The sequence below is a fragment of the Rana temporaria genome, chromosome 4, assembly GCF_905171775.1.
Source record: "Rana temporaria chromosome 4, aRanTem1.1, whole genome shotgun sequence".
Taxonomy (NCBI): Eukaryota; Metazoa; Chordata; class Amphibia; order Anura; family Ranidae; genus Rana; species Rana temporaria.
In genome coordinates this window covers 456709836-456731992 of record NC_053492.1, presented here as the reverse complement: position 1 = coordinate 456731992, position 22157 = coordinate 456709836, and the positions used below count along the sequence as shown (strand labels likewise).

Sequence of the window (22157 nt, the reverse complement as noted above, 5' to 3'; positions counted from 1 at the left end):
ATTGCACAATTGGGCTTGTCTAATAACAGCCTATAAAATAAAGAACAAAATACCAAATGCTGGAAAAGTACAGTGGCTAATCTATTCTTATTGACTGAAAAAAAAAAAAGCAGCAGAACAATGAGAATTCAAAGATTACAGACAATGATTTCACTTTGAGAACTTCCATCGGGAAGGTGCATTAAACACATTCTGTCTGCGGCTAGGCGCTGATCAGATCTTCAGTGACATATGAAGCTGCTTCTTTTTTTTTTTTTTTTTTTTACAATGCAAGGTGCAGACGTGCTGAATTGGCTTTTCATTCGCTTTCCCAAGGAAAATACCATTAGCTCAGAAGATTTAGCCTTGAATACTTAAGGAAGGCGTGATACATACAAACTGTTAACCTTCTTAAAAGCTTTTTCCAATCTTTTCTAAGCCCTGGAGAAGCTGATTTTACTCGGGCTCGGTCATTCACAGTAAAATGATTCCTTTGACTGGCCTATAATTATAGAGTGCGGTAAAGAGGTATTTCCAACGTAAAAAACCTTTTGACTTGCCAGTGTGATTTTGGTCAAATGAAGCCTGCCTGTTCTAATTTTTAAATGAAAAGGTATCTCTGCACCAGTGTTTTGCCCGTTCCATTTAATGTAAGTGAAAATGATCCCGGTGCTATGAGACTAGATAATAGTCATTTTCATATTATGGAAAAGGATTACGTTCCAATAGATCTCAAAGTACTCTATGGCTTTTTATTTCGGTTTCACATTCATAGCACAATGGTAATGCGAATAAAAGAAAACTATTGAGCTAAATGGAAAGGATTATTTATTTCTTTAATTATACATTGGAATTAATTTTTTACACTCAATAGGAAATAGGTACTGCATGATGTGTAATGTGGGCTGCTTAATGTATTTAGTGATATTAGAGTTTTTTGTTTGTTTAAAAATAACAAACATGACAAACTTACCTGTTCTGTGCAGTGGTTTTGCACAAAGCAACTCCTCTTCTCGGGCCCCTGCCAGTGCTTCTGACCCCTCACTCCTGCGGAGTGCCCCCAGCTTGTTAAAGAGGCACCTGAGCTAAGCCGCTGCTCTGTGTGTCCATTCAGACACAGATCTGCGGTTTGGCCCCACCCTTTCTCTCTCCTCATTGGTTCACTGACTTTGATTAACAGCAGCGGGAGCAGCTGTCTTAGCCAATGAAGAGAGAGAATCCCAGACAGACAAGGCACTCCTCTTTTCGGGTCCCTGCCAGCGCTCGTGGCACCTCCCTCCTGCCAAGTGCCCCCACAGCAAGTGGCTTTCTATGGGGTGAAACAAGAGCCAAGCCACTGCTCTGTGTGTCCATTTAGACACCTCCCTCTTGCCAAGTGCCCCCAGCTTGCTATGGAGGCACCTGAGCTGAGCTGATGCTCTGTGTGTCCATTCAGACACGGCTTGGCCCTGCCCTTTCTCTCTCCTCATTGGCTCACTGACTTTGATTGACAGCAGCGGGAGCTGCTGTCTCAGCCAATAAGGAGGGATTAATCCCAGACAGCCGAGGGACTCCTCTTCTCGGGTCACTGCCAGCGCTCCTGACCCCTCCCTCCTGCTGAGTTCCCCCACAGCAAGCAGCTGATCCCCATTGAATAAATGGACATACTTTTCAACTAAAGTAACAAATAAAAAACATAGATTATGATAATGTTTACTACTGTTGCTAAGGATGACTAACATTCTTGGGGTTCGTAGGAAACTATGCAAAGAAACCCGTAACCACACACTGTATTCCTTATTATTATTATTATTATTATTATTATTATTATTATTATTATTATTATTATTATTATTATATACAAATCTTTAAAACAGTCTAAATGTTTAAAGTGATAATACAGTAAGCTGAAGGTTTTTATTTTAATTGTATTTTTAATGAGCTCATGCATAAAAATAATGAGCTCAGTGCAACATGAAGTGATGTCTGAGAGTAGAGTATTTTCCATTTATGTTTAGATCTCTGTTTGTTTTAGTTACTTATACCATTTATACAACTGGCAGCGCTTTTAACATAACTTGTCATCTGCCTTTATGATGAATGTTATTATTTTGTTTATAGCAAAGGTTACTGTTTCTTCAAATTATTTTTATATCATTTTTTTCCTGTTTCTAAAAGTAATAGGCTTAAATACTGAAAATGACCTAAGTTTTAACTTGTCATATTAAATATACGTTCATTTTGTTTTCTAGGAAAGGAAGAATACATCGCTACATTTAAAGGATCCGAGTATTTCTGCTATGATTTGTCTCAAAATCCAATACAAAGCAGCAGCGATGAAATTACTTTGTCGTTTAAAACCCTTCAGAGGAACGGACTGATGCTTCACACAGGGAAATCTGCAGACTACGTCAATCTGGCGCTGAAAAACGGAGCGGTCTCTTTGGTCATTAATTTGGGGTCAGGGGCCTTTGAGGCCTTGGTGGAACCAGTGAATGGAAAATTTAATGACAATAACTGGCATGATGTGAAAGTAACAAGAAACCTGCGTCAGGTAACAGTAAAATAGATGAAAAAGTGATTTATTTTGTCCTCAACATGACTAAGTAACAATAAAGTTACCAATATATCAATCTTTACACACCTGAGCAGGGGCAGACCTAGAAAATGTCAAGGGCTGGCTGAGTTCAGTTTACCACTACAAGTAGATACCAAACAATGCAAAACAAAATCTAGTACATATGTTAGCTTAATTGGCTGCCAATGTGCCCAAGTTAGGTTGAGAAAGCCATTTTGTAAAAAAAACAAACAAACAAAAACGTTATACTGTGTTCAACTTTTCTATTGTACATTCCATCAAATTTTCATAAGTGTTCAACACCATCATGCACATTTGCAAGGTTTCTTTCTTCAAAGCCTACACATGGATGGACGGATCTATCAGGTGAGAGTCATAAAAGGCATGTTTTGTTGGTTTTTGCCAATGGTGCAAAACAATGGTGATAATTGTAATTTGGAAAGTATCTCCACCTTTCTGATATATGGGGCGTGGTGAGGCAAGGCAATGCAATATTAGTCTTTGCACATAAAAGCTATGGTTATGGTGTGTCTGGTTCTTTCCTGACTACCCAACCTCATAAAGGAAAAAAACATTTTTTAAATAAATATATACAAATTGAAAGGCTTGCAGCAATAAGGAGGAAGCGCCAGTTTTATTGAGTATTGGAAAGCTAAAAAAAAAAAAAAAAAAAAAAATTCTCCACTTTTTGTCCATGTATTAACTAATAACTATTAACTATTAACTATTAACATGATTCATGATTCATGCAATTAGCATAACAAAATATAGTTCTATAAAACAGAATGAATTGTTACATTTTGGAGAAACATGGGAGCTAATACTTAGAGCTGCCTCCTTTTTTCGCAAATTGAAAAATCCGATTTTTCTGAACAAATTATGATTTATGACCAAAAAAATGGAGTGTCCTCCTTTTTGCTGCAATACCTTCAATTGCTACACAAACACATTGTTAAACATTTAATTCACAACCCTGCATTGCAATATACATACTAAAAAATTCAAAGCAATAAAATAAAGTTCTGTGATTATTACATAGTCCCAAATATTTTTCAATCCATGCTTGACATTTATCCTCTACGTATGGATCACCATGTGTTTCACACACTTTTACCACCAACTACTCACGTGGTGTTTTGACCAAGGTTAAGATTCACCTCACCCTTTAAGGGGATAATATAGCCTAGGATGATAGAACGCCTGGGTGGATCCCAATATTTACTCCATATGCCCACATACTATAATTCCACTGGCTCTTATGATGTTATTAGGTGATGATAATTCTTTAACAGTGCTCAAATATAAAAGATCATAGTGCTTTCTGTAACAATAGAAACATGTATATGTTCAACAATAAAACACTCACATGATAGTGTGCACTGATCTGGTGCACTGCAGAAATATTGTCCACACTGTCTCCTTAAATGCAGAGAGAAGCTGTACACCATATTCACAGGGATTATCAAAAGTTAATAAATGCTTGTATTGCCCCCTTAAGCGCTTAAGTGTATTCTGCTTGCTGTTAATGATGAGCAGACTTTCTTCCTCCTGACTTCTTATGCTTGCTTACGTAAATCGCTCCGCCCCTATGCGTTACACCATTTTCATATGGCTTCATCAGAGGATATGTTGTTAAACATTACCTTTATACATTTTGATCTGATGCTAGCTACAGTATGCGTTTCTAAAACTTCCAAAAAAAGTTCAGTTTCCTATATCTTGGGAAAGGCGGGCTTAGTCCCACCAAAAAGTTGACCATAATAAACACCTTACTGAGCTTTCTTCCTGTTGCAAGTCCTGTGGCAGCTGTCTGCACACAAGTCATTTAATGCAATTTACTGCTGAGGGTCTTTATTTTTGCCGAGAGGCTTGTCAATGTTTGAAATAAAGGGAAGTGGAGAACAGTGCTTGTTATGACAACACACACCACTAGTCATATGGTTACATTAGGAAGACCCTGTTACTAAGAACTCACTTTAAGGAAGTGCTTTGGCATGGCATCTCAGTATTTATACAGAAACAAATAACAATCTCCAATGAGTTTTGTTAAAATCCTTGCAATATATGTTGACCTGCAGAAGATCACTTTTGGCTCGACAAAGCTGGAGTTTTAATGAAAAGTATCCTTTGTGCATATAAGGCAATGGTAAAGTTTTGGTATATTCAATGCAAGCGCCAAAGAATCACTTACAGTGGGCCACAAACCAGAAAGATTGCACTCCCTTGTATATTATCCCTGATGAGGAATTACTTTTCTTTCATATTGGAAGAGTAGCTCATAAAGTAGCATACTATTTCCCAATAAGGCCACCAATATCACACAGGGCAAATTTCACACCCCACAGCCACCTGTTGCACAATTCCCATTGGGGCTCACCAGGAGAAAAGAGGTCACTTAGAAGGAGAAAACCCAAGCTCTCATTGTGCTTCCTTTATGTTGGAGTCTATTATGCACTTTCTTCATAGTAAACTGGTAAGTGGTCATTTGGAATGTTTGATTCACTCAACAGAGCTAATAAATAGTGATGAACTGAATTGCCCAGGGTTTTGTTTCGACAGTGGTTCTTCAAACTTGAAAGAAGTTCGGATGCCGAAATCAAACCCCACAGAAATCAATAGAAGGCAATTTTAATCCGCAAAGTTAAAAATAACCATTTGTCACCTGCCTAATGGAAAGTCTGGTTGATGACAGCTGTTATATACAAGGGGGCAGGGTCTCCTATGAAGTCATGGACCATAGGTGCACATGACCATATATGGTCATATTCCTGATGACCTGTGTGGCTACAAAACGTTTCAGATTGCTGTAAAAATGTGATCACTGAATAAAGCTTTGGAACCAATTCTGGAGACCCATGGTGTGCTGGTGACATCTCTTGTTCAATATGGTTAATGATGTCACTGGGATCCCACCCCTTTGCTTACATGGTCGGGGATTCTCAACCACGTGTGGCAGTTGATGTCACTGGATGTTAAAGACTTGATAGGACCCGCAGCACAGGTGTCTTCAACAACTAATGCCAGTGGGAAGCTGTCTTGTATATTAGCAGCAGTAATACCACTACTATACATGACTTTCGGCTCATGCCGAATAATTAAGTGTTCCTGTGTTTGTCTGAATGCCCAAACAGTTAACTTGTTTTCAGACTGAGTTTTGAGCTCATCCCAACTAGTAATGAACTCTGCTCTACCAAGGTTCATTTGCTCTTACTTGCCTTTAACCCTTTAGTAATTTACCCTAATTGAGTCAATTAGGCATGTGTGTCTAAGGGTGCATACATGCATTTCTCTGAATGTTTCAACTGAACTGTTTCAACAGAAACAACACAAATTGCACAACCTGATGGTATGCCCATGCAAATGCATGGGTAAATAATTAGGCTGGGCTAAAGAATTTACAAGGCTTTAAAGCAAACTGCGGCTGCTTAAAAAAACAAACACCTGTAAGGCAATTGCATAATGTGCTAGTATGCATCTTCCCCTTGTCTTTCTTCCAGGTTTATGTAATTGGGCGGAGTCGCGATGATGTCACTCCCAAGGCATGCCAAACCTTTAGAGCGCATGTGCCAGTGAAGTAACTGGCTGAATCCTGGGTAAATATCTCCTAAACGGTGCATGTTTAGGTGATATTCATTTTACCTACAGGTAAACCTTATTATAGGCTTACCTGTAGGTAAAAATCATGTGGGTTTTACTACAGCTTTAAGTGAAAAATAAAACTAAAATAAAATCAGGTGCATTTAGGAGCTGGATCAAACATTTCATCTTTGTTACCAGTTTAAAAAACAAAGACTTTTCTTGTCTCTACAGTTAATGGAAGCAAAACAATTTTGAGCATGTCCTGCAATGCACAGTGTATACATCAATTAACGTATAGGAACATTTATTGCAAACAAAAATAGTATTTATCATTTACAAAGTTGAGTGTTTTGTTGACCTATCATGCAATATCAGATATATCAAAAAGGTGGAGATTGGTGTAGATAAAAAAAGTTGTTTTTTTTATTGACATTGAACTGCCAGTTATAACATTTATTGATTTAATGTATTTTATTTTTTTGACATGCACTGCCATTTTGGAATTATGATGTCACTGTTGCTGTTAACTAAATATTTATCCAGTGACTACATTTTTCTGAGAACAAAACACTACAGAGAAGGCAAATAATTAGCAACGATTATTTATCTTTTTCTTTACACTATATACTGACAGATACTGAAAATGTTTTTTAAGTGCTAGTTGAGAACACAACACAGAAGTTAAAAATGTAATTTAAACTATTATATGTATGTTCTAAAAGTGTTTCTCCACCCAGCTTTGATTTCTTGCAGTTGTGAAAACTGCTGTTTTTGCTCATCGTATTGCAAATTGACAACTTGGGATGAGCGAGCCAGACAGAGTTTGGTTTGCAGAAGATTTCATAAACCCTCTTTAAGTTTGTAAAAGGGAAATCTTGTAATTTAGTTTTTGCCTTTTTCAGGGCTAGATTGCAAGCTTTTTATAAAAAAAAAAAAAAAAAATTGGCATCGGAAGTTGGCCACTGTACCAACGTAAAATAAAACAATTAAAAATACAGCTCAATGGGGAGAAGGTACAGTAGTTTATCGAGGCTTAAAGGGCGACATTGAAAATACACAAATGCTTCAAATAGCTTGGGGTATGCCTTAAAGCTGCACTTAAGGTTATAGAACAGTACAATTTAACCCTTTAAAAAATGTACATTAAAAGGGGGTTCCACCTAAAAATTCATACTGGAACCCTTATCCAGGTATGCATTCCTGGGTGGTCAGAAAATAGAGGCCAGTGGGTGTGGGCTTCTTCCTGGACCATACTAGGCCACATGCCATTTCTAAATGGGGACAAAGTACCTTGGAGCAGTGTTTCTCAACCTTTTTCAGTCCAGGCACCCTTTAAAATGATGGACAATCTCGAGGCACCTTCCAAAATTATGGACAATCTCTAGGCACCCTCCAAAATTATGGACAATCTCGAAGCACCCTCCAAAATTATGGACAGTCTTGAGCAGAGCTTTTTTTCTCAGAAAATAGGTGCAGGAACTCAACCACGACCCCTTCAGATTTCGCAAGCAGTAGAGAGGTCTTAAAGGGGCATTAAATACCAGAATTGCATTACATACAGAGTGCAGAGTTCAGGGGGATACAAAGCTGTCACTTGTAAACACAGAAACCAGACTAATGTGTTTACAAGTGATTGTGGTGAGCAGGCACCAAAGGGTCTGAGCCAGAGGTGGTGGAACTGAGTTCCCCCAAGTTCCCCCTGAAAAAAAGCCCTGGTCTTGAGGCACCCCATGCAAAAATGGAAAAAAAACTATTCTAATAGTTTTACATAATGCAGCAACATCCATGCACATAGGACACCCAACGTTAGAGGTGATTTATTCTTCCAAAGCAAATACACTTTTGCAAACTGGTACCAATTGGTACCAACTGGCAAACTGGTTTCTCTACTCCCTCAATCTTTCTCCATAACTCAGCTAATGTTGTGACCCCCAAAGCTGATGGAGAGAGCTAATGAAGGGTCAACCAAAGATGCTATAAAGGTGACTGACATCCTCCTTATTAACTAATGATGTCATTGATTGTTTAAAGGTTGGCACTTAGAAGGTCATAATGGGGCACAATGAAAACCTGTGGCTTTGTGTAACTAAAAGGCAGCCTACACCCACCTTGTGGCTATTTTGGGGTATTTTTCCAAGGCACCCCTGAAGAAACCTTAAGGCATACCAGGGTTGAAAAAGGCTGCCCTAGAGGATTTGGGTATTTGTGGGATGGGAGGGGACACCCAGATCACCACTCCCTCCCCAAGAGAATAACAGATCCCCAACTGTCAACAGCTGGGGATTTGCATGGGCTAACTGGCCAAATATGGCCAGTTTGATTGGCAGTTTGCTGAACTGTAAACTGGTTTGGTTTGGAATGAACTAATGTTCGAACCAAACTGGAAGCTCATCCTTAGCAACAAGATGGAAAGATGGAAAGACTTTTACAGTCTACCTTTTTCCAAAGAGGACCTAGCTTGAACCAAAGCAAAAAAAAAAAGCTGGGTAAAGAAATCACTTAAGCTAATTACAATAGTTTTACACACATTTTTTAAACAACTTTTAATTGTGTGCACTTCCTGTAGGCCAAATTATCCAAAGGCACACCGGTATTCTCATATGTAGATTATATTCTGCTGTGATTGATAAAATATAACAGCTATCTCAGCAGTGAGAAAATGTTCTTACATAATTCTAATTAAAAAGTGTCTACATTTTAATATCCAAAAACCAAACAATAATTATTTTTTAGTGTTTCTTAGTGTCTTAGTACATCATGGCCTTACATATAATTGTAATAAGGCTATTTTAAAGTTTAGAACTAATTTTGAATCAACAATTTATGTAGTCAAATACAAATCTGATACACTATTGTCATAGTTTGAAGAAAAGTTTTTTTTGTTTTTCAAAGTTTTCGAATTGTATTTTTTTTTTCAAAGCACCCAATTATGTTAAACAAATATATACACGAATAAGCTAAAAAAGCTATAAGCTATTTGTTTTTAAGTCCCTATATTCACATTGGGTGGACTTTTTAAATTACCAGTGCATTCCGTTTTGAAATATTTGTATAATTTAGGATATGTTTCCAATGTATGGTTTCCATGTGTAACTTAGTGGTATTAAACCCAAAAGGCAAATATTTATTATATTGCATCTTACTAATTCTTAGATGTGATGGCTGCATTGAGTTTCTTTTTTTGTCTTTCCTTCTTTTTTTTTTCCAACTGGCGATCCAGCCAGTAAATATGCTGTTTTTAAAAGAGCAAGCTCTCTAGCAGAATGTATCGGTTACAGAGATGAGACAAACCATGTAGAACTGAAAGGGGTGCTTATGATTTTTTTTATGTAGAACCAGTATCTCAAAAAAAGAAAAATGACTAAATACCGTATTTATCAGGGTGAAGCACACCGGGGTATAGCAGGCACACCCAAAACCTAGAAGGGAATTTTAAGGAAAAAAAAGAAATACTTACAGTTTGAATGCCCCTCGTCGGTGTCTTTCCCGGCGTCCATCGTGGCCTTGTCCAGTCCGGCGTCCGTCTGCGGCCTTGGTGGTGTCCTCCCCACTTCTCCCGCTCTGTCTCTGAGCGCCGCCGACATATGCCGAGCGCAGTACACTCGGGTACACTCGGCTAGGCTCGGCCACGCTCGGCTCCTCTCGCATAAAGGCTAGGACGCGGTACAGGGCGTGACCACGAGTGGAGCCGAGCGTGGCTGAGCTTAGCCGAGTGTACCCGAGTGTATTGCGCTCAGTATATGTCGGCGGCGGCGCTCAGACAGCGCGGATCGGCGTATAACGCACACCCGCGATTTTCCCCTGATTTTAAGGGGAAAAAAGTGCGTGTTATACGCCGATAAATAGTAATTATAAAGTATTAGCTGTTGTTTGGCTATAATTGGTTAGTGAATTTAAATCTGTAAGGACATCTAACACTCCCCTTTCCCCCAGACTTACAATGCTGCTCTCCAAAGGTGGCCTCTGTGCTCCTTCATCCAGAGTGAGGTCACTCTAATACAGGAGGTGTATTAATGGCCAGGTCACAAGGGGGAAAACAGAGGACCTTAAAAAAAGAAACAAATGCAGCCACTGCATCTAATGATTGGTATTCTGCAATATGTTCCATTTTTGGTTTTGTGTTTAATATTGCTTTAAAATAATTTTATTTTACAGTTTTTGTTACCATTAAGAAATATGGCTGAAAAATAATAATGTCATTTATTTCAGTGCTTATAATAATTTTTACTTGTCCATTTATACAGCTCAAATATTAGAATTTTTAGATTTCTCTCATACAAAGAAACTAACATGAAAGTATCATCTAACAAAAGCTAACTTTCTAAACTGCAAGTATAATTTTCTTTTTAACCAAGGGAAAAAAATCTTTATTGTCTGTGTTAAAAAAAATGCATAAAATTAAGAAATATAGCTGAAAAATAATGTCATTTGTTTTAATACGTTTAATAATAATCTTTTACTTGTACAATTATACACCTCATATATTCAAAGTTTTAGATATCACACAAGCAAAACAACTAACACAAAAGTACCTAACAAAAGCTAACTTTCTAAACTGCAAGTATATTTTTCTTTTTACCCAAGGGAAAAAAAAATAATCTTTATTGTCTGTCTTTAAAAAAAAATGCACAAGATTAAGAAATATAGCTGGAAAAAATGTAATTTATTTTTAATGCGTATAATAATTTTTTACTTGTTATACACCTCATATATTAGATATTTTAGATATCACACAAACACAATAACAAATACGAAAGTATCATCTAACAAAAGCTAACTTTCTAAACTGCAAGTCTACTTTTCTTTTTACCCAAAACAAAATCTTTATAGGTCTAGCTTAAAAAAAAAATGCACAGAATTTGTTTTGGCAAGCCTAAGGTATAAAATATTAACTTGGCTAGTGGTATAAAAATATAAAGAAAATAAATCACTCCCAAGATATCAGCAGGGTGCCATTTTCTTGTCTGTTATCATTTCTGGCATCAGATGGATCGATTTTTTTATTTTTATTTTCAGCAGTACACCCTGCCTGCCAGCTTAGGTTCTCTAGTAGTCCCAAAGGTTTCAATAATTCATTAATACTACATATCACCCCTTTCCTTTACACAGAGTAACAATGTAAAATAACAGGGTTAGGGCTACCCTGCTGTGAAAGAAGGATCCTTACATGTAGCGCTGTATAACTTTATGCAAGCCGAAATTATAACAGCAGAAATGAAAAAAAGTGCACAGCAAATTAAGTCTGCTATACACGTGCAATCATTTTTTTAATTAATTGGTCTACAAAATTACATTAATTAATTGATTATTAATTAATTAATTATTGAATGATGATGTTCTAAGCACTGTGTTATTAGCAAAAAAGCAGTGAGCATAAAATGAGAAAGAACAAGGCAAACTAATTTAAAGCACATTTTGTGCCAAAGTTTTTCTTTTTTCTAACACTTTTATTCGTAGAGTGCCTAAAAGCTAAAAGCTTCTATGAAAGTTTGTACTGCTGTCTGTGCCTTTAATGTATGGTGACTGTCCCTTACCCTCTGCTCTCTTCTGTTTTCCTGGAATCACAAAAGTAAAATAGAGGAAAAATCCTCCCATTGTTCTAGACAGCAAAAATAATCTTTACAGAAGCTATAGCTCTCTCCCACTCCTCTTTTTTTCAAAACTAAGAAGAAATTTTGTCTGGATTTAACAATAGGTAGACATGTAGAGTATGGTTAAATGTAGTATAATTCCTATATCTTTTTTGCATTTTTTTTAATTGCTTCATTTAATTTAATTAAATTTAATTTACGTTATTTATTTTTATAATTTTATGGAACAAAAAAATTAAAAATATATATAAAAAATATGTAAATATAGAAAAAACGGAAACATCATTTCCAAGATTGGCAATAGTAAACAAAAAAGACACATTTTTAAAGGTTAACTCCACTTCCATGGGACAAAAAAATCATATATATATATATATGATAGCATATACAATTGTGACTCAAATCATATTGTAGTTGAATGTTATTAAAAATTGCCTTTCCTTTTAAATCTGCAACTGCTGTAATTTTCTGTAAAATGCAATATGGCAACCTGGAGGCGTTCTGTACACAGATGGTGTAAAAAATGCCCCCTGAAATATCATCTCCTGCTTGTGTGATTGGCTAACTGATTTTCCCAGAAGTCTTCACTAAGTTACAAGTCATATTCTGCCCCCCCCCCCCCTGCAAAAAAATTAAGAAGAAAATTCAGGTCCAAAGGGATAACAAAGCACAGAAGGCGCTTCTAAGTGCAGTAATACAACATTGTATTGACAAGGAAGGGTTAAAAACACTTACAAGATGGAAGGCACATCAATGAATTCATAACATCCAGCGGAATGCCTTCTGGAAGTGGAGAGAGCTGCAGGTGAACATTCCAGCCAAACAGCAGTGGGAAACACTGCGTCTCTGATCCAGGAAGGAGAGCCGTGCCGCCGGGGCCAGCATGGAACGCAGGCAACTGGAAGTGACATCAGAATGGGTGGAACATGTTTTGGAGCATGCCCAGTTGCTTCTTCTTCTTCTTGTTTAAAAAAGGAGTGATTGGTCATGCTCTGAAAAATTGTCTGCCCACTCTGACATCCCTTCCAGTTGCCTGCGGCCCTGACGGCATGGCTCTCCTTCCTGGTTTAGAGATGCAGTGTTTCCCACCGCTGATCGGATGGAATTTCCACCTGCATCTGTCTTTACTCCCAGGAGGCATCCCACTGGACGTTATGGATTCATTGATGTGTAGACATGTTTGTTTTCATCCAAATTTTGGGGGTTTTTGCGTTAGTTTTAGCAAACGATAACGAACGCGCAGAATCCGAAATCCAAAAGTTCCAAAATAAAAAATGCTTTATTTTCATTTTGTTGCAACAACAGTTCGATATAGATAGGAGTTTCTACATGACGGTGACAATAGCGACCTGTGTCTATCGAACCTGCAGTCCAATGTGCCTAACCTAACTTTATTAGTCCAAGATTATTCTACATAGAGAGAAAAGAATCGACATTATAGAGACATGAAGATTCAACGAAGCAGCTGAAAACAAGATTGCCGCGAGCAACATTTATGGTCAAATGCTCCGCCCATAGGCTATAGAAGGATTCTAATGTTGGTTGACTAGTAATAATAATTAATAAATATAATTATTACTTATTAATTATTACTAGTCATACAACATTCTACTATAGCTTGTGGGTGAAGCCTTCGACCGGAAATGTACGATTGCGGCATCATACAGTTTAGCTACTTCGTCGAATCTTCTTAGAACATTCGACAAACACCATAAGCCTCCAATTGACAGATTCAACCTTAATTCAGATTTTCGGACGAATGCATTTTTTAACGAAACAAAATAAATAAAAACAAATTTCGGGAGTAACTAAATTAATTGGGAGAAAACGAAATTCCGAAACAGAATATTTCAGTGTGCACATGTCTTTTACATTGATGTGCCTGTTTTTTACTTCCATCTTGTAAGTGTTTTTAACCCTTCCTTGTCACTAAAGTGGTTTATTACTGCACTTAGAAGCGCCTTCTTCTCTGCTTTGATTTTCCTATTAAGTGTGCTTCCCTCTTCTGGAGTGTTGCTTAATCACATTTCAAAAACGAAATCATGTTCTGTTTGTTAAAGTCGCCGTGTTATCCAGAGCGCCCTATTCTTCACAATCCTATGTTCAAAGGGATTCAGACCCTGACACTTTCCTGATTAGAAGTCTGCAAGTGCAGCGGCTGATTGATAATTATAAAATCACTTCCATACAGTTTCACTCAGCCCATGGACACAGACAAACAGCATTTTTTTTTTTTTCAGAATAACAAAAGGTAGGAATCTGCAACAAAGTTTGTTAAAATCCCTGCAGTGTACATAGATCACCAAGAGGGGGATATTTTTTCTCAACAAAAGTGGAGTTAATCGTTAAAAGCCAAACACTTTTCTGTGTTAATCTTTTCAAAACCATGGGTTACATCATGGGGTAACATTCTTAAATATCTTGGGTATTTTTAAAATGCAATAATAATTTATAACATGAAAACAGAAAAAAAAAATGCACCCTACTGAATTTTAGAGGACTAATTTATTTAAAAAGGTAGGTGTCTATATATATATATATATATATATATATATATATATATATATATATATATATATATATATATATATATATATATATATATATATATATATATATATATATATATATATATACCAGTATATATCTAAACATTTGCTCATTTCAAATATAAATTCAGGTTGAGGGGAATATTTTTTGTATTCCTTTAATCCTGATGAGATATTTAAGCCTAATGCAGACTACTGTGAAAGTTACTATTTTAAACTATAGGTCTCATGGTTTTAAAAAAAAATGTGCCATGTAGCTAAAACTGGAAATGTTTTCTTAGAGCAAAACAGGTGCATTATACTTTGTTTCATTGCGTAAAATGTTTATAGGTGAAGGTTTATCAAAAAAAGACCAAATTTAGGCACAGGCCTATGCCCGGGTTTGATTTTGGAATTTAGGTTAATTTTTTTTTTTTTACTGTAATCAGTAACATTTTCAATTGAAGATGCAGAGAGATAAGGATGAAAACTAAAATTCTAATTTTCATGGTGTCAAGTTAAGTGAAGCAAGTGTGTGCAGCGGTTGGAGAGCAGGACTTCTATAGGATATGATGATGAATTTGACAGAACCCATAGATGTCCAGCTCACTAATCTTCTTCTGTTTGCCAAAGCTGAACTCCAGGAATTTAGTAACTTTGTAAAAAATGCAGGTACACTATGAGTTAAGTCCAGCAAGGTGCCTGCCGCCTCGTGGACCTATGTTTATTATTTACATTTGTGCTCCAGGGAGATAGATTCTGGATTTATGATACAGTACACTCTAGCCTCATCTCCTTCAAGAGTAGAGTTGAATGCAGCTATAATGCCCGCCTCTCCTCCTGTCCAGTCATACAAGCCTTTGTATTATGTGAACGCATTCACAAAACACAAAGACTACTGTGAATGGACAGCATAGCTGCTGTGTGTGCTTGTCTCCTATCACAGCCCTGAATATATTTTCCAGAGCTCAAAAAACCTGTCAGATATAAAAAGCAGATATACAATATATTACCGAAAGTACTAGGATGCCTGCCTTTACATGCACATGAAATCTAATGGCATCACAGTCTTAGTCGGTGGGGTTCAATATTGAGTTGGCCCACCTTTTGCAGCTATAACAGCTTCAACTCTTCTGGGAAGGCTGTCCAAAAGGTTTAGGAGTGTGCCTATTCTTCCATAATCCCATTTGTGAGGTCAGGCACTCATTTGGACGAGAAGGCCTGGCTCACAGTCTCCGCTCTAATTCATCCCAAAGGTGTTATATCGGGTTAAAGTCAGGCTAGTCAAGTTCCTCCACCCCAAACGCCCTAATCCATGTCTTTATGGACCTTGCTTTGTGCATTGGTACGCAGTCATGTTGGAACAGAAAGGGGCCATCCTCAAACTGTTCCCACAAAGTTACACCATGAAATAGTCCAAAATGTTGTGGTATGCTGACGCCTTAAGAGTTCCCTTCACTGGAACTAAGCGGCCAAGCCCAACCCCCGAAAAACAACCCCACACCATAATCCCCCCTCCACCAAATGATTTGGATCAGTGCACAAAGCAAGGTCCTGGAAGACTGGTCAAACATTCCCATAGACACACTCCTAAACCTTGTGGACGGCCTTCCCTGAAGAGTTGAAGCTGTTATAGCTGCAAAGGATTACTACGAACTAAGACTGTGATGTCATTAAAGTTTGTGTGTGTGTAAAGGCAGGTGTACCAATACTTTTGGTAATATAGTGTAAATCCAAAAGCTGTGATGCACCTTGTTGGACTTTACACATGGTATGCCTCCAATTTTTACAAAGTTGCCGAATTCCTGAAATGTTGCCTTAAAAATGGCCCTTAAAATATTTTGCTTTTGTTTTCTCAATAATCATTACAATTATCAGATTTCGACCAGTATCTATTTAAACATTTAAAAAACTGTTAATGTCTGATTTTATATATATATATATATATATATATATATATATATATATATATATATATATATATATATATATATATATATATATATATATAAATATATAATTGATATGAATTGACAAGCCACTTAATGCCCACTTTCTAGATTTGCCTTTGCTCATGCGGTTAGTTAAAAAAACAAATCAAAAACACATTTAAATGATGAAATAAGAAAATCAATACTAATTAATTGGAGACTGTATCGCCATGCTGGTGCATGTTTTACAAGGCAGTTGCAGAAACCCATTCAACTCATTATATGTGTCAGGATCTTATTTGCTTTGTTTCATTGCAGTATTCTGTGACCCCAAAAGCCCATCAGTATGACCGAAAGAAGTTTTGAAGTTGAGGAGGATTCCTTGAGAGCTGTAATTTCAGTAGTAGGGGAATGTAAACTGATTTCTGAATTAAGAAAAAAAAGAAAGTTGGAAAATGAGCCATATTTTCCAAGATGTGGCCATTTTGATACTTTAGCCATTTTTAATGTCTGTCAGATGTATATAGGGTTAAAAAATACGGGGGAGTGGTGACCATGTGTCCGTTTTTGTTCAGTACAGAGCTGATAAGTTATGAAATATATTTGCAGGACAAATATTATCGTGGTTGCCTCTTTAGAGGCCTACTTGTTAGTCCGCTTTTTTTCTTGTAAAATTTTTTTGCCCTTTTTTTCTATGTTACTAACATGCTTAATAACTAACATGTCACTCATGGAATGTGTCATTCTACTAACCGTTACCTGAATCAAAAAATGTACTAACATGGTAGTGACCATCTTATTTTTTTAAGTAACAATCGTTATTATGTTCACAGTTTTTAATTTCCTTTCTCCCCCCTTCTCCACAAAGCACTCAGGCATTGGACACGCTATGGTAAACAAACTACATTGTTCGGTAGATATCATTCTAATTGTTTCTTATTTTGGGTTTGCCGTGTGTTTTTCTTTCTTTCTTTTAACTGTAGACATCATTACAAAAGAGGAACTGCGGTTGGTACTCTTCTGCTTACTTTCAACTCCTCCTTTTCATCTGTTGTTGACCTTTTTATTTTTACCTGTCCCTATCGAATTTAATTTTTATTTTATTTTATTTTTTTATTATTTTATTTTATTTTTTATTTATTTTTTATGTTTACTCACACATAGGGGCATCATTAACTTTACTACCTTTTGCATCAAGCCGTTATTAACAACAACAAAAAAGCTAACCTTTGGCTGGCCCATGTGGCGTCTGGCACGGCCAGATTCTAACCATTCATATAGCATGGCATGGACGCTTGACTTACAGTGTTATGGTACATCCATACATATTTCTTCATCATAAGCAGATTGGTTATATGTTTATTTTTCCTTTGTCCTTGTTTATGGTCCATAGTGTGTGACATACTAATGTGCGCTTTACACTTGGGTTATTTTGCGTTTTATGTTACGTTTTGCATGTGCTTTTTTCTCCACTGCTGCTCATTTGTTATCCAGTGCAAATAGTGGTGGTGCTTAATACCGCTTGCATCATTTATGTCCCCCCTCCCAAACGCATGTTTTATCTAGTCAATGACAGACTACTAAACTTACTAATACGTACAACAGCTGAACTAACCTAGAAAGCATTTTACTAACACCATTTTTGTGTCTGCTAAATAACTGTTCAGTTGCTGTAGGGACAATACTGACACTAGCTCATTAAATCAGACAACAGCTGAAATACAGTAGATTAGATCCTTTATAGGGGAAGATGAAAACTAGAAATCTAAGACCAAACTTCAAACAGACATGAAAATGGATTTCCAAACTAGGTTTCAAATCAGGCACATCCCAGAACTGCAGTATTTAGGTCTGAGTATAGCGTGTCCTTTCCCTGTGCTTTGTTATGTAGGTAACAATATCAGTGGATGGGATTCTGACCACAACAGGATACACACAAGAGGACTACACCATGTTGGGCTCAGATGACTTTTTCTATGTTGGAGGAAGCCCCAGCACAGCAGATCTTCCAGGCTCACCAGTCAGCAACAACTTCATGGGATGTCTAAAGGAGGTAGGACAATTCTTTACATCATATTTAATCATTGGCTAGCAGATTGTTTTGTTGGATCATTCTGAACAATGCAATGTGGAGTCTCTGCCTAACCTGAAGAGGATATTTCTTGCAATACACCACACCACAGAAGCCAATGTTTTCATATCCTCTACCAACAAAATAATAATGTGGCTGCATGTCTTGTCTAAACCAGCAGATCTGGATCCACAGTTGGTCACTAGACATGTGCAGACTGGAATATTTTGTTTCGTTTTTTCGTTTTCGTTTGGAAAATAAATGTATTTAGTTGCTCCCGAAAATCGTTTTGATTTATTTTTGTTTTTCGTTGGGGAATAGCTTTCGTCCGAAAATCCAATAATACTTGGTTTCTGTCGAATGGTCAAAAGAATATTCGCCGGAACGTCGAATCTTTTTGGTTTATGTCGAATGGTCAAACGAATATTCGACGGAACGTCGAATCTTTACGTCGAATTGTACATTTCCGTTCGAATATTCCGCCTACAAGAATTCTAATGTTGTATGACTAGTAATAATGTCGAATCTATTCTCTATAATGTCGAATCTATTTTCTCATAAATCAAAATCTATTCTCTGTAATGTCGAATCTATTATTTCTATAGTGTCGAATCTTTTTTCTATAATGTCGAATCTTTTCTCTATGATGTCGAATCTTTTCCCTATAATGTCGAATCTCTCTATATCAAATTTTTACCACAACGAAAATAAAGCATTTTTTATGTCGGATCTTTCGGTTTTCGTTTCTTGCACTTTTGTTATCGTTTGTTAAAACGATAACGAAAAAAACAGATTTTCGGACGAAAATGCATTCTAACGAAAACTAATGCACATGTCTATTGGTCACTGGCAAACAAATTGGACTGATTTGCATGCATATTCCCACTATCCTAACATGAGACATGGTCTTCCTTTTTTGGGATTTCTGAGAAACTCATAATATGTACATACTGTGTATTGAAAGAATAATTCCAGGCATTGGCATGCTATACATAGTTACATTGGTCCAGCTATGTATATGACATACCTGGACAATGCCACGGGAAGCTGGAAATCACTAAAGTAGAGACCACTGACTCCATAAATGCTTAGTGTCTCAGAAGTTTACTGATTGTCTCCTAAAAAGTGCAAATCAAATAGAAACATATTATCAATACTGTGGAGTGGGTCTCAACCATGTCTAGTTACCCAAATAAATTCATATCTTTTCCAAGAGCCTTAGAAAAGACATTTGAAAACTGGAACTTGAAAACTGAAAACTGAAACTCGAAAAAGTATAACTATTTGAATTTATATCAAAATAGTATATTTCTTCTTTTTTTTTTTACTTCGGGGCTCTTCTTTAAAGAAGCATATGCTATGAAAAAAATGTTAACTGACATTTCTTTAATTTGTTCTTTTTCGTAATGGTCAAAGTCAATTGTATGCCATGTTAACTTTCAATAAAAACTTTCATTGAGAAAAAAAGAAAGAAAAACATGATAATGCCCAAAAATGATAAAAATCAAATAGAAACATATTTTTTATCAATACTGGTCTTAACCATGTCTAGTTACACAAAAAAATCCCTATTACTACAAAAGTGTTATTAACATGCTGTCAGATTTGATCCAATCTTGCCTCCTATATGGGTGGTTAAAACATAGCTTTTTGGAGGCTTTGGTTATCTGCCAGTTTCATACCTCTACTGGTGTTCGGAGGTATAAAAATTGTATTTCATAACTTTATGTAGTTATTTACCAAACCATTATTTATTTATTTTTTTAAAGCCTAGAGTTTAGTTAAAGCGGAGTTCCGCCAAAGCAAAAAAAATATTCAAAGTCAGCAGCTACAAATACTGCAGCTGCTGACTTTTAATATATGGACACTTACCTGTCCTGGGCACCCGCGATGTCGGCAGCCGAAGCCAATCTGTCCTTCGGCTCTTGGGTGCTTTTGCCTCCATCTTCGGTAAGGGAATGAGGAAGTGAAGCCTTGCGGCTTCACTTCCTGGTTCCCTAGTGCGCATGCGCGAGTAGTGCTGCGTGATCCCACTGGTCTCTGCTGTCTTCTGGGACCTGTGTGTGACAGCGGGGGAGACAGAGTAGGTGCCAGATGTGGCATAGATCACCACAGTGATCTATGCCCAGAAGTGGGAGCAAATACCTGGATTACACAGGTATCTGCTCCCTCCTCCCCCTGAAAGGTGCTAAATGTGACACTGGAGGGGGGGGGGGATTCCAAAAAGCGGAAGTTAAATTTTTGGGTGGAACTCTGCTTTAACTTTTTATTAATCAGCACAAGGAATGGTACTTACATTATGTGAGAAGTGTCAGAATTTGCAGACCAATGCGGCATCTTGCTAGTGTATAAGAAGCAAGTAAAGCGGTTCTGGCAGTTCCCTATGTGGATACTTGTGATAAGCATGTCCTCTTTATTGGTTTGTGAGCATGATAGCCTATTTTCCTTTTAATAAATGGTGTTTAAAGATAATACACTAGGCCCGTATGCCCTGTGTTTCTATATCTATTGGAGAATACCAAAGAAGAAGAAGAAGAAGTTAAGAAGCTTTCACTCCTAAACCAATAAACAAAGAGGCAACATATTAATATAATGTAAGCAAAGCTTAAAGCGGGGGTTCACCCTTAGAGGGCACTTTTCCCCCTTAGATTCCTGCTCGTTTTTACTAGGGGAATCGGCTATTTATTTTAAAATATGTGCAGTACTTACCCGTTTACGAGATGCATCCTCTCCGTCGCTTCCGGGTATGGGCTTCGGGAATGGGCGTTCCTTCTTGATTGACAGTCTTCCGAGAGGCTTCCGACGGTCGCATCCATCGCGTCACGATTTTCCGAAAGAAGCCGAACGTCGGTGCGCAGGCGCAGTATAGAGCCGCACCGACGTTCGGCTTCTTTCGGCTACGAGTGACGCGATGGATGCGACCGTCGGAAGGCTGTCAATCAAGAAGGAACGCCCGCTCCCGAAGACCCATACCCGGAAGCGACGGAAGAAGATGCATCTCGAAAACGGGTAAGTACAGCTCATATTTTACTACAAATAGCCGATTCCCCTAGACCGAACGAGCAGGAAGCTAAGGGGAGAAAAAAAAAAATTTCATAAATGGGTGAACTCCCGCTTTAAAGAGGTTGTAAAGGATTTTTTTTCCCTAAATAGCTTCCTTTACCTTAGTGCAGTCCTCCTTCACTTACCTCATCCTTCCATTTTTCTTTTAAATGTCCTTATTTCTTCTGAGAAATCCTCACTTCTGTAACTCCACACCATAATGTGAGGCTTTCTCCTTGGTGTGGACAAAGCCTCTTGAGGGGGGAGGGGCATAACACATTTTTCTGAAGTGCACACATGTATAGAAGTTTACTTCCTCTTTATCATAGAAAAATAGATAATTTTCTCAAAGCTGCAATTTGTCTATAGGCACAAAATTATTTCATATATAATGCATGATTCATGTACTTTTTATCTTGAAAGTGACACCTTTATGTACACCATTTAGTAAAAACTTTTATATGCTATTTTAGACTTACAGGTGAATCATCTCCATAAAATAATATGATTCTAAATCAAATATATAGACTATTGCTATACTTTATTTTAAACATTCTATAAAGCTTTCACTAAGAATTCATATGCTTGTCAGTGGAATCCAAATAAAAAAGTGTGTATTTTGGGTGAAAGTTGTGTGAATATTGGCTGACAATACCCCCATGGTGTAAATCCTAGTGTTTGGTACCTATGGCAGAAATTAAGGGCCAGATCCACAAAAACCCGGCGCAACGTAACTTTTTCAATTTAAGTTACACGGCCGGAAAATTTCTACCTAAGTGCCCGATCCACAAAGCACTTACCTAGAAATTTTCGGCTGTGTAACTTAAATCCAGCCGGCGCAAGGCGTTCCTATTCAAATGGGGCGAGTCCCATTTAAAT

General features: G+C 37.2%; 1 protein-coding gene across 20 annotated transcripts in view; it reads left to right on the top strand.

The window, feature by feature from the left end:
- NRXN1 (neurexin 1) overlaps positions 1–22157 on the top strand; it is a 1744826-nt gene that overhangs the window by 658329 nt on the left and 1064340 nt on the right. For 8 of the 20 annotated variants that reach the window (XM_040351617.1, XM_040351616.1, XM_040351609.1 and 5 more), the window contains 3 exons: positions 2211–2512; positions 17034–17078; positions 18057–18218. In XM_040351617.1, coding sequence (XP_040207551.1) covers positions 2211–2512; positions 17034–17078; positions 18057–18218 — 509 coding nt within the window. The remainder of the gene's footprint in view (positions 1–2210; positions 2513–17033; positions 17079–18056; positions 18219–22157) is intronic. The other 12 variants (XM_040351619.1, XM_040351613.1, XM_040351610.1 and 9 more) reach the window with 2 other exon arrangements.